General features: G+C 44.9%; 1 protein-coding gene across 2 annotated transcripts in view; it reads left to right on the top strand.

Moving 5' to 3' along the window:
* Nucleotides 1–1,191: 1,191 nt before the first annotated feature.
* The window catches only part of ATL2 (atlastin GTPase 2), a 37,752-nt gene continuing 25,346 nt past the window's right edge, over nt 1,192–13,597 (top strand). For both annotated transcript variants that reach the window (XM_082303073.1, XM_082303074.1), the window contains exon 1: nt 1,192–1,268. In XM_082303073.1, the coding sequence (XP_082159199.1) occupies nt 1,208–1,268 (61 nt within the window). In that variant the 5' untranslated portion in view covers nt 1,192–1,207. The remainder of the gene's footprint in view (nt 1,269–13,597) is intronic.

Below are 13,597 nucleotides of genomic sequence, written 5' to 3'. Positions count from 1 at the left end.
AGCTTTCCCTCCACCTCTGTTTTGTGAGAACCAAACTCTGTTTGCTTTTAAGATTGCTGTCACTCATAAGCTGCCTCTCCAGGACCAAATAAGTTAGCACAGCTAAAGACTGAGAAAAATTGTTTCTACAGAGAGCATTGCCACAGTGAGGTGGGGTTTTGCAAACCTGTTGCTCACTTCACATGATGATTTATTGGACATTGTGTTCTTCTAACAAGTGACAAGGTCATACTGACCAATTCGCTTGTGGAGGTTTACACAACCTTTAGCCATAGGAATCCTCACAGACTTAAAAACTCCGTGCAGTAAGGGTAGCTTCGCTTTCACAGCTGGCCTTTTAAAAGCATGAAGCAAGGTCAGTTCGGGTTGAGAGGAACAAGACTCCTGCAAACCCCAGAACCTGCAGGAATGTTGGGTTCCTTGGAAACTTGTGTGGCTTGTTCTCATTGAGAGCTGTCCTCCTGCGTGTTTCCAGCCCGAGTGCAGCAGCACTGCTACAGTGAGGAGTGCGGAGCTGGAGTTACGCTTGGAAATGCAGAGCGGTCCGGTCGCTCTCCTGGCTGCCCCCAGGGCCCAGCAGAGGTGGAAATGGGACGTGGGGGCCCAGCAGGATGAGGGTGGAGGTGGACAGCAGCACACGGGTGACGGTCCGGCTGTGCGCTCCACATCAGCGAGCTGCGCCGGCTGCTGCGGCCGAGGGCGTGAGGGATCCCGGAGGGATGCGCAGCCTGAGGAGGTGTTTTGTGTAGCTTGGGGGCTCCTCACCCTGTGCCCCGCTGGAGCCGCTCTGCTCCATCTCAGCGTGACGCGGGGTGCGGGGCCGTGAGGGAGGCACCCACCCACAGCTCAGCCCGGGGGCCGGGCTGAGCCGGGCAGGTGTGTGTGTGTGTGTGTGTGTGTGTGTGTGTGTGTGTGTGTGTGTGTGTGTGTGTGTGTGTGTGTGTGTGTGTGTGTGTGTGTGTGTGTGTGTGTGTGTGTGTGTGTGTGTGTGTGTGTGTGTGTACGCGTCTCTGTGTGTGTCTCTCTCTCCCAGCCCCGCGTTGCCCTCACGCCTCCCGGCCCCTCAGCGCTCCCCACTCCCGCTGGTGCCCTCGGGGGCTCCGGCCCCGCCCCTCGCGAGGCCCCGCCCCGCGCGCCGCCGGCGGGCGATAAAGGTCTCGCGGCGGAGCTCTGACGTCACGGGGAGTTAATTTTAAACCCGGACAAGATGGCGGCGAGGGACGCGGCGCGGCGCGCGGGCCCGGCCCGCCACCGGCCCGCCCCGGCAGGTAACGCGGCCCAGGGGCGGCGGCGGCGGTACCGGGGGTGGCGGCGGGGCTGAGCCCGCGGGGTCGGCCCGGAGCGCAGGGCTGGGTGGCCCAGCGACGCCGGGCGGCGCCGGGGGAAAGGCCCCCGTGTCTCCCCCCTCCTCAAAATGGCGTGGGCGACCGCCCGCCCCCGAGCGGCGTCGGGGAAACCGCGGCGACGGCCCCTGCGCCTGGCCCGCGGCCGCTCCCCGGCGGGGTGACCCCGCTTTCCCCGCGCTGCGGCCGGGGCCTCCCCTGCTGCAGTCGGCGGCCCGTGCCGGAGCAGGGGCGGCCCGGGGGCCACTGTCGGTGACCTTATTCCCCGCTGCGGTGCGGCCGGGCCTCACCGTGTGTGCCTCACCCCCGTGAGGAGCGGGGGGCACTGGCGTTGCACAGTGCCGGGACCGGAGCCAGATAGCCCGGAGGGCGCCGACTTTCCCGGGGCCGAGTTGGCTGGCGGAGGGAGCAGCCCCGGGCAGCTCGGGGAAGGAGGGGACTGAGCTGTGTCGGCCCGTCCCCCACATGGAGCTGGTGCGCTCCGCTGTCAGCGCTGCTCTTGCCTGTAATCTGTCCCCTGGTGGGGATGGGACATGGCTTTGGCTGGGTGTTCAGCCTCGGGTGTGCTGGAGTCTGCGCAGTGTGTTTTTTAAAGTGTGGGTATTCCTCAAGAACGGCTTAAAAGCTGGGTGCTCATAGCAGTCTCTCTGCTGTACGCTTGGCGAGGGAGCACCTGGGACTTGTGAGGGTTGTACCGACTCGAGCCCTGAGTTGGATCATGTGAGGTTTTTAGCACTGCGCTGGAACACTGAACTGTTTGGACATCTTTGTTGTGTAACTCTCACTTAATTTGGAAGCAGAACGATTGGACTGGGCACAATTAAATAAAACCTATTAGATGCTGTGTGCCACGCTTGGTTTCAATTGCTTGATTTGCAAGCCAGCTAGAGATAGGGAAATCTAGCTGCACTATAAACTGGGAGATACGGAGTGACAACTCACCTGGCTTGATTTACAGGGAGGAGAAGGCAGTGCTTCTGAGCATCAGGAAAAGTTTGAATGTGTTTGGCAGCACTGCAATTTGAATAATTTAAAAGAGCCCAGAGATTGAAACTGAGGCTATGATACTGCTTTACTGCTCAAGGACTGATTTCTCTCCCTCCCAGTGCTGCTCAGTTTTCTTTGATTTCAGTTTTCTGTGGTTTTTGCCACTGTGTCGTTTAGTAATCTCAAAGCATTAGATTAGTGCATCGTTTTCTCAAGGTCATAAAAGTGCCAGCACACCTGTAATAAGTGGCCTGTAATTAGCTGTGTCATCATTAGCAGTGGAAACATGCACATGTCACTCTTAGTTGCTTATGAATTTTAGTCACGGAACAACTTAGGTGATCGGGTCTGCATGTACAGCTATGGATGATCTGTGCCTGCCTGCAGAAGGGCTTTCTGTACAGTGAAATAAAGCAGAGTGATAGGTTGGAGTAGTTACAAGAGCAGCAGTGTAACAGGAGAGACCTGTAACTCCTCCTGTACCATTACTGAGTGTTGCTTAACAGCTGTTACGTTCTAGCTTACCCTAAAATCAATAATCGTGTTACAGCACCTGCTCAAATAGCAGCAATAGCTCTTTGTTTTTTTGGTTGGAATTATTTTGGAAGCAGTGAGTGGAGTTGAGGAAGGCTGTATTCTTTCCTTTTCACATTCACTTGCCTGCAACTTAAAAACATTTCTGAAATAGTTCTAGCACAGAACAGTTTAACTTGAATTGTTGTAAAAGCATTGTTTTAAACATGACAGTCTGTCCTGGTTTAGGAGGCCAGGCAGCTCTTGTTCATGTTGGATGGACAGGAATGCTTGAGCCACGTCTTGCAAGAGTCCTGATACTTCTTAGGCACCTTGTGTCAACTGCAGTCCCTGTGGTTTGCTTAAATATCAGTGATTAATATTTGCTTACTGACTGGAGTGAGGTGCTGTGATAGATGAGGGATTGTTTTCTCTTCCTGCCCTAATAATAACAGGGACACTACCTCATGCTGACCAGCCTGGGTAGGAGCAGGTCTGTGAGGGGGAGAAGGGCTGGGGATTTTCCTCCAGTGTAATAGAAGAGCACTTATCTCCTGGTGGCAGTGTCACACCCTCCCCAGCTTTGAGTTTACCTGGCTTCCAAACCAGATGTCATAAGCAGATGGAAATGCAGGTATTAATTCCATGTCCTTGTTGGGTTGGTAGTGAACCACCAGCACCAGCATGATCGCAGGCTTCACTTCAGCACTGTAATAAACACAGTTTTAACTTTGTGCTGTTGTTAGTAGATCGTTGTGTGTCTTATCACAGCCCATGGAAGTTTCAAGGGCATTCGTAAGGAAAACTACCAGTATTCACTCAAATATCACCTTGCATAAGTCAGGTTTGAAGTTGCTTCTGTTCTTGTATTGTGGTTATGAACAGACCCCATCCCTGGGATGATTTTTGATATTCATGGCAGTCTTTGAATGGGATGTTTTAAACTTTAAAATCAGGTGGAGTTGTTGCCTTGTTTTTTAATTTACTTAATTTCTTTTTCTACTGTTGCTGCATGCTGCGCCTGCAATGTGATCTGCGAGCTTCCTGAGTGCATTTTTTCAACTTTTTGCTAAGGGCTGCATTTACTTCTTAAACTTACTATACCAGTTGTTAGTATTTTAGGTTTTGTCTTTAACCTCAACTGTCTAAGGTGAACAAGGCATAAAAAATATTTTCCAAGTTTCTGCATAGGCAGATATGCTGTATTTGCCATTGGTCAACAACTGAAAAAGTTCAGAAATACTTACATATGGTGGTTCTTTAGACTTTACTCTTGCTGAAGCATGACTGGGTTTCTTTTTTAAAAACATTTTCAGCAACCTGAACTTCCTGAGATGTCCTGGAGGAAAGATAGAAGTAGCTTTCCTTGTTTTTGGAAGGTTGTTCTTGATATGATACAAAGAATTATTATCTCATCCTGTAGCTGATTTTAAGGTCACGGTGCTGTGTAAGGAATTGATTTACGTGAATACACTTCTGGGGTTGGGATTCGTGTCTGAAAAACCAGAACAAGCAAATGAGCAAGTTTGAGATACATGTGAAAAGACTGCTCAGATTGATGTCTGCTGTTTCAGTTAGCTGCAAGGAAATGACTGATAAGAAATAAGTGATGTCTTTTAGGATAAGGATTATAATCAAGGCATTTTTAGGAGCAAATTAATGCATAATAGGAACTTGTGTTCTGCGAGCATTGGTAACTAACTTGCCTGACCTTTAGCTTCTGTTTATTTCTGAAATAATGTATTCTGTGTAGTGTTCATTTCCAGAGAAGCAAGATTTCATGTGTTTGTCAAGCTTTTTTGAAATGCTTTGAATATAAAAGTTGTAAGAACTTTTAAAGTTCCTTCCTTCAACTCCCCAAGCTGGAGGAAGGCATTTAAACTTGAAATTTGAACCACTGCCCGCTTAATCCTGGAGGTAAATCTGAGGAGTTTAGGTATTTGTCTTTTCCCCCACACTGCTATTTCTAATTTGGCTGACTGTATCTCCTGAGACTTGAAGGTAATGCTCATTGTTTTCTGTAGGTGTAGAGATGAGTTACTGGGAGATGTTCTAGGGTGTAAGTTAATGCTACCTGTTGGTGTTTAACTGGAGCTCTTGCTCTGCAGCAAAGCAGGGAGCTCACTGTCCCCCTTTGTGCTTGGGAGGGAGCCCACATCCCTGTTTTAGTGCCAGAATTGTCTCCACAGGATGTGTAAGCATGTGAACAACCTCGTAAAGTTATCTATTCAGTTTGGAATCTGTCACTGAGAATTCCGGCTGCTCCACGGGGTTGTCACTCCCTGAAGTAACAAGACTGGTTTATATCTCGTTTTAGTGTGAGAATAGTAGATTTTTGTGCTAAGTGTGATCTTTGAAGCTAAGTAAGTATCTCCTTTCATTAACTAAACAGGAAAAAAAAGAAAAGCTACGCTAATTTTATTACGCTTAGTAGCTGGCTTCTCTTTAAGGTTGGAAGAACTTAAAGTAGAATGTTTGCCACCAAAGATGGCGCTACTGAGCATCTAAGGCAATCCAGAAGAAGTTACCTGAGTAAATGCAGGTAAGCTGGATATTGGAATTCCTGTTTGATGCTCGTTTGATGAACTTACGAGCAGGACTAATAGGATATCAAGTATAAGGTGAAAGAGAAGTCCACTTGGGGCTTTGCAGAAATGATTTATGAAAGACCAGCTTCTTTTAAAAGAATGGCCCTGCTCTTATTTATCATGGAGGAATAGGTAGAAGATCTGGCAAAACTCTTAAGACTGCATAAAGTGTCTTTTGGGGAAGGATTTTCTGTTCACAGCTTGGTTACTTGGCCTCCATTTACACCCTGTATGAGAGATATTCTGGTATGCTTTACTGGGAGGGGAGATGTCTCATGTAGTTATTTTTTTCTTGTCCTAAATGTATTTTCAGCTTTGTTTTCAGTGCAGATGATGAGCAAATAGTGGTTGCATTTTCAGCTGTGTATTGTTGATTTTTTGTGTGGCAAGGTGGGATTTGCTACTGCAGGTCATGGTCAGTTTCTCTTAAAGGAGTGGAATAGAAGCCGAAATGTTGAAGACTTGAACTGATAAGCTGTTGTACAGATTGTAGATGTGGAATGTAGAATGCAATTTCCAGTGAATTGATATTTGAGAGTAGAACTTAATTTACTCTTATGCAGTTGTTGCTCCGGTGCCATCAGAATCAGGTTCCAGTCTGTAGTTAGTGTCAAATTATAATGCATTTATTTTCCCACCATCACCTCAGAGATAAGCATGTTGAATTTACAAGTTCTTATTGGTCTCAGTAAAATATTTGGAATGTCTTTTTGAGCAGTATATTGGATAATGGTTCCAGGATAGCAAGGTGGAGTTTTTTTACTTGGATTGAAAATTACAGAAACTTGTTGGAGAACATGTGTCAACTGCTTTTACTGACGTGTTAGGACTGCTTTCCCTATGTTGTGTATACTTGGAAAAGTTGTTCTCACCTCTTATCTCCTCTAGCAGGGTGGTACTGCTGAGTGGAAGAATAAGTGCAGTTATTTTAGCTGTCTCTTTAAACACAACCCTGTGATACTACTGCCTGCAAACTTGCTGTCTTGTTCCCCTCCCCTCCCCTCCTCGACCTCTTCTGCATGAAAGAAAGGATCTTCTGGCTTTTACCCGTAGGTGTTCGTTTACCTTGGTCTGTGTGGTGTGATGTACTTGGGGAACTGTAAACTTTTGTGAAATAAAAAATTCAGTCTGTCTGTCAACCCATTGCCTAATAGGGAAATCATCACAGCCGTGATTTCAGGGGAGGAACAGTCACTTGAAGTATGTGAACTCCTAGGCATGGAGACGGAAGCTTGGCCTCCTTTAATGTATTGCTTAGACATAAAATAATAGTGAAAATGAGGTTAAGGTTCTTGATATAATCATTTTTCTTGAAGCAAGAAGCCATCTTGCTTTTAAGAGAATTAAGTTTCTTAAATACTTTGTAATCCTGAGCTAAGGAACTGTTTTTGCCAAGATTTTAAACATTGCCTTGAAGCTGCCCTCAAATCAGTTAACACTTGTCTTTCAGGGAGCAAAGTCTTAAGCTTGTCATTAGGATAGGAAGGAAATGCAGTTCAGATTTCTTGAAAGGAAATCATACTGCTAGTATGTTAGACTTGGTAGCAAATAAATTGCTTGGAAAAGCGCAGTAAGTAATGATTTTGAGGGTTAGGACACAGAACTGGATTATTTTCTAAAGCTAATAGTACTATAGAAATGAACAGCTACTGAAGACCTACGTGTTATGTGCTGAGATTTTTATTTTGAAACCTTTCAAAATAAAATACTGCTGGTACAAACATTAAGAAATGCAGCCTTTGCTTTTAAACTTCTAAAATTAATAAAATTAATTTTTTTAAATAGAAAAATGAACATGCTGTCTACTGTGAACGTTTGGATAGCAAATGTGATTAAATGCTTGTAGAACCTTCAGATGCTATGAGAAATCCTGCTTGTTTGAGAAGACCCTTGAAATGCAATTTGGTGCTTTTGAAGAGGTTGGAAGTTGGCTTGTGAAAGACTGGATATTATTCTTAGAGTCTTGTTCTAAGTACTTCGAGTTGCAGATATATCACTGTGTCATTAATCAAATATCAAACTGAGCTGTTCTTCAGTCTAATCTCTTGTTGACTTATTTCTGTGGCACATTAGGACTAGATTAAGCTTTTGTGAGCTTTGAAGAGGATCACACTGCTATCTTTCTCTGTTTCAGTTAATCTTCTAATCCTAGACTTCTCTCCCCAGTGTTTACTCTCTATACTGTAAGGAAAGATTTCATGGATCCACCAAATGAGGACATTAAATATGATCTACAGAGACTACACTGTTGGTTGGAGGGGAGTGCTAAAACAAACAGAGTTTGTAGAGTTGTCTTTCCCTCTTCCTTCTCCACCCAAGTGAAAGATGTGTATTAAAACATTGTGGTCTCAACATACGGTAGTCCTGCAGAAAAGCATTTAGATTATCCAGATGTATATAGATGAGTTTGAGAACTTGATGTAAAGAGAAGTAGTAAGCAGCCCCCCCTGTGTTTGTTCTTGTCAGGATGATAAGTGTGGCTTGCCTTAAATCTGGGGTTGCTGACTTCTTTCTTTTCAATTCTATACCTCTAGGCTTGACTGGCCAGCAGCCATCAAGGTACACATGACAATGGCATTTCCTGTCCCAGGAAAATGTGTTTAAAAATCAAAAATGCTTTGAGTTGAGACTTGTTTTGTAGCAGTGGCTGATGTTTCTGTGGTAAGAAGACTCTTGAATGATGTTAAAAGTCCTTAGGTAAGTGGGTAAGTCTTGAGCCCTTTGAGCATAGGAAGGTGCTTGTGTGGAACTGAGCCACTGAAGTGTGTTATAATGTCCTTGGGACAACTTAAGTAGTGTTTTTGAAATCAATGTGTTTCTAGCCTCCTCTGTAGTAGGCACAGCTCTTAGCAGGTGCAGTGTATTCAGTAGGTGTGTTCAAGGGAATACTCCTCTAGTGCAGGAAGGACTGTGCCAAGCTCGAGGTCTTCCCACCAGTTGCACATCCTGGCCTGCAAAATACTGACAGACTGAAAGCTGTGGTAACCTCCATTTGTAAGGGAAGGAAACCTTGTTCTTAAGTGAAGGTTAACAAATGTGTTGGCTATCCCAGCTAAAATCTGGACTTTCAGATAGAGGCAAATCTTTGGCAACACACAGTCAGATCCAGTTACAGCCCAGTTGTCTACCCATCTTTGCAGTGTTATCACATATCACTAAGTCAGTTCCTACATGAATGTGCTTCTTAACTGTACTTGTGAGTTTTGGGATTCTGAAGAAATTTTCCAGCTGAACTAGGTTGTAGTCACAGAGCTGAACTTTTCTTTTGGCACCAGTGCCCAGCGAAGTAGTTTGTGCCTCCCCCTCAGTGGTGCTGGTGCAGCTGTTTCAGAGGCTGTAGAGTGCACAGAACATCACTTGGTGTTCAAGATAAGTTGGTGCTGGACCTGGGACAGCAGTGGCAGCACAGAGAGCAGCAGCCCTGGACTGTTGAACAGTGCAGCTGAACTGTGCCCTGCAGAGGAGACTGCGTAGCTCTGCTGTTTGTTTGTCTTCAGTTCTAGTGCTTGTTGGATTCCTATTGGAGGTGATACAGTTTGTGGGAAACTGCTTGTATTGGATTGCTTTTTCTGCTGGTTTGGCTTCTTTAGCTGACTCTAAGCAGCATTGGATACGTGGCAAAATTAGCAGGAAAGGCAGTGTGGTGCTGCATGGTGCTGGAAATGGGAAAGAGTGGGAGAGCCCCTGTGAGGGGGTGTTTAAGACTCAGCTGTGCTATTGAAACAGGCTTGAAGAGGCAACGGGGAGAGAGGAGGAGGCAGTTACTGGCACTGTCCTGTTGGCAGAGTTAATGTACTTTGAGCTGTTGCCTTAACAAGGGATTTGTGTGTAGCAGCAGCAATGATGCCTGGCAGAGACTCAGGAGTTGTGGCAGTAGGTGTGGGGCTTTGAAGTGTATGGACTTGGGTACTGTATCAATTATTATGGGTTAATTGCAGGAAAGGGAAATGGCAGCCCAGGCCTGTTTCTCTGTGTGCTTAGCAGCAGGGACCCTGATAAAAACTATTTTTGTTGTAGCTGTTTGAGAAAAATCTCTTCCTCCAGTGGAGATAAAGTGAACACATGCAAAATGTGATTTGTTTGGGTTTTTTTTGTTTCAATTCTCTTTGATTGTGCCTTGTGTGCAACTTTTTTCCTGTTTTGATTCACATTTTTGATCTGGGTCTTAATTGTGTTGACACATGGTGTGTTTCCCATGTTACACTTCCCTTTCATCTCGTGGGTGTCAGTGACCCCACCAGGTTAAGAACAATTAAAAAGGGAGAAGGAGAAGAAACGGACATACTCCCTGGAGTTGTCTGCAGGTAGTTACTCTATCAGTTTTGCAAACTGTGTGATCTAGAGAAGACAGTTCTTTTAAAGAGACCTACACTCTCTCTCTATTACCCTTTATTCTTTGAAATGAAATGTAGAATTCTCGAGTTCACTGCTGGAAAAACTGGCTGGAAGGCTTTCTTAGCTGCAGGAACTGAAAGAGATGGGAAGCTGAGTGTGAACTGAGCTTGGGCTAAAAGATCACTTTTGGTTGGAAGCTTCATGTAATTGTTAAGGTTGGAAAAGACCTCTAAGATCAGAGTCCAACTGTTAGCCTGGTGCTGCCATGTTCACCACTAACAGCATGTCCCCAGGTGCCACATCCACTTGTTTTTTGAACGCTTCCAGGTTTGCTGATTCCACCCCTTCCTGGGCCAGCCTGTTCCAATGCCTGACCACCCTTTCCATGAAGAAATGTTTCCTAATATCCAACCTAAACCTTCCCTGGCACCATTTGAGGCCATTTCTCATCTTGTCACTTGTTACCTGGGAGAAGAGACCACCCCCACCTCACTACAGCCTCCTTTCAGGGAGTTACAGAGGATGTTAAGGTCACCCTGAGGCTCCTTTTCTCCAGGCTAAACTCCCGCAGCACCCTCAGCTGCTCCTCAGAAGAGTTGTGCTGCAGACCCTTCACCAGCACCTCAGTGTCTTTCTCTCAGTGAGGGGCTCAAAGCTGAACCCAGTACTTGAGGTGTGGCCTCACCAGTGCTAAGTACAGGAGGTTGGTCACCACCCTCATCCTACGGCCCACACTATTGCTGGCATTCAGCTTGCTAGAAGCAAAAAAGAAAAGTTAAAGCATCTTTGGTTTACTGTGTTTCCTTAAACATCTTGGTGTTCCTGACTGGCAGCTTGTTTATCCTGGAAATGAGTATGAAACCTGACCCTTTGGCACACCTTCCTGTGTGGCCAAAGGGAGCGCTCACTTTGCTTTCTGCTGAACTCCTCCGTGGCCACGGTGCAGATGCATCTCTGTAACTAAACCACTTCTGACTGGCAATCTAAAGAGCAAACATGGGGTAATTGCAGTTGGCATCTCTCACTTTATTCTTTTTTCCCTATTCTCGCTCAAAATACCAATTTAGGTTAGCTGCTCACTGTTTAAATTACTGGCTGCTGACATGAGGGTACATACAAAGTACATAAAACGTAGTTCTGGCCTAAACCAATTAGAAAATACTGATTTCTTGAGTGAGCAACAACCTTAAATAAAATCGCTCTGAAATACAAACAGAAGTCTGCCTGGTTCAAATGCGTGTAGCCTGCAAGGATCCAGTTAGCTTTCAGTGTTCATGAGGAGCTGTCACTTGTCATTTCCAGAGTTCATGGTGAACTGGGGCATTGTCAGATCTGGAGTGCTCTCGTTCCCATCCTCAAGAACCTGTGTGATGGGTAAGAAAGGAGAGAAAAGGTGAGCAAGAGGCCTTTTAGTGCTTTCATCTGCTCTTAGTGTTTTAATACAGCTTTCTTTGGGGGGGCTGGAAAGGTGCTGGTGAATCTTACTGTGGATAGAGATCCTGTTAGGTCCTTCAGTGAGTGTGCTATTAATAGCTGTGATTTTTGGGCAGAGGGGAAGAAGGAGGAGAAGCATGCTTTGCCACTATCCCTACTCTGCACGATTTTTCTTGTAGCTAAGAAACATCTTCCTTACCAAGTTCATAATGTGCTTTCTAAAAAGCAGTCCTTTTATATAATATTTTTTTTACTTACCGAGTTTGTACTGCTTCTGTCTTAGTCTCTGCTTGTTTGCATTCTCTTACTTGTATTTGTTGAGAAGAGCTGAATTTGAGGGTTGACTTTTTTTGCTACATGTTTTCATTGTATGAAGTTTCCCTCTCGTTTTTTGGTCCCCATAAATGGGGAACACCAAATGCCAGCTTGTCAGTATTTTGTGTAGGGGAGAGCTGTCTGCTCCTGCATGCATGCAGACCTTCAGCAGAGAAGCAATTTAAGGCACTTAGGAGTAGTGCTTCTGAGTTATCTAGGTCATCAGAATATCTTCTTTTTCCCCTTGCCTGGCAGAATTGTAGTTTCAGGTGCTTCTTGCTTCAGCTCACAGTTTATGTAACAGTTCTAGATGTGTGCCTGTAACATCCCATTACCCTGAAGGAACAGAGAGAGTTAAATGTGTCTTCCCCCTGTACCCTGCCCCTACTCCTCTGTCCAAACAAATCTTTGGAACTTAGCTCATCAGTCCTATTTATAGCTGAAATATTCGAAATATTTAATTATTTCTGGCCTTAAAATGAGCTACTTGGCACTATTTACTAGTCAGCAATAAGAAAGCAGCGATGCATTAAGGTCTGTGGCAGCCCCATGGCTTTCATGTGAGTTTATTGCATGGAGCAGGACTACTGGAAAAAGGGGAGGACAATTTTGTGGCTTAAATCTAGTGGGGTTTGGTTTTTTTTTTTTTTTCAGTAGATGTGTCCAAATAAGGTTTGAAGGTTAACATATTTTCTTTCTGTGCTCTGGAACTCACTTCACACATGCCTACACTTTCCTTCGTTCACTACACCAAAACAAGAAGCGTTTAGTTTGTCTCCTTTCTCTCGAAGGAAAATTTCCTACGTGAAGCACTAAGAGAATGCCTTACATTTAAATGCAGTGCAGCAAGTTTCCTCATGATAAATTATTTTAAGCTTTTGATTCAAGCCGTGAACTCCCTCAGGGTGTGGAGGTTGAACAAAATTTCAAGCAAGATGGCTTGATCTTAGTGTAGCTCACTTCAGTTTGCTTTTCACCGTTCAGGTGATGGTGGGGGGAGCCTGTCAGGCATCTGCATTGTAATGTGAGCAGGGGATTTGAGCTGCTATTGTATGGAGGCAAGTGTGTGGTGCTGTAGAGCACCAGAAAAAAGAGTTCAGGGATGGTGAAAGCTGAAGTATCTAGGGGTACTGGAAGTCTCAATTTGAAGCTGACTTCTAGCAAGGTTCAAACAAGATGTTAAGACTACCAGCTAGAAGATGTGCAGCTTTATACTCTTTAAACTCCTTGTGATAGAGCAAATGGAAGTACTGATGAGGGACAGCTACACTAATGAAAGTGACTTCAAACTAAAAAGCAACTGGGATTTAAGTTTATTTTAATGTTGTTCTGCATTTGTGGGCAGTTGTTTGTGTTCAACTCACTGTCCATAGAAGCAGTTACTAATTGTGATTCAGTGCTTGTTGATCAAAAGTCTGTACTGTTTCTAAAACCAGCTGAATTTGATAATTAGTATGTGCCTTTTCTTTTTCTTGAAAGAATGTGGATAATATATTTAAAGATCTCAAGCTGTATTTAGGTTGAAACTTAAAGGCAAGTGTTAGTACTTTCAATTAATGTGCTTAAAGGGAAGAACTTGCATTTAAAGCAGGCTGTCTCTTATTTTCATGGCATGCAGGTGTCTGAGTGTTTTTGCTCCTGTGTTCTTACACTGCAGGACAAGTAGGTCATCAGCTGCTGGCTGTGTACTTAGGGGAACCAGGCTTTTCATTCTACCTCATGTTATAAGAAATAGCTTATTTAGTTGGGTTTGTTCAGTTGAAATACTGTGCATACACAGGAAGCTACTGTTCTCAAAATCTGGCTTAGTATTTCAACAAATGGTGCTTGTTCTGGATACTTAACTGGTGAGAATAAATAGCAGACCTGCTGTAGTTGTTACTGAGTGGAGTGAGGAGTTTATAGGGAAAGTGAGTGGTAGTATCTTCTCTTGGCTATATTTGCTCCCATTCAAATCTGTCTGCTTCTGTGTCTTGCTGTACAACGTTGCTTCTCTTGTGTCTCCCAGCCTGTTTGACCTGGGTTAGGAAGGGATTGTGTCAATCAGAACCATGCATTACCCCACAGGTTTGAATGGAATAA

The sequence above is a fragment of the Coloeus monedula genome (genome assembly GCF_965178545.1).
Source record: "Coloeus monedula genome assembly, chromosome: 2".
Taxonomy (NCBI): domain Eukaryota; kingdom Metazoa; phylum Chordata; class Aves; order Passeriformes; family Corvidae; genus Coloeus; species Coloeus monedula.
The sequence above is the reverse complement of the archived record's forward strand: the minus strand, read 5'-3'. Positions and strand labels throughout refer to the sequence as shown.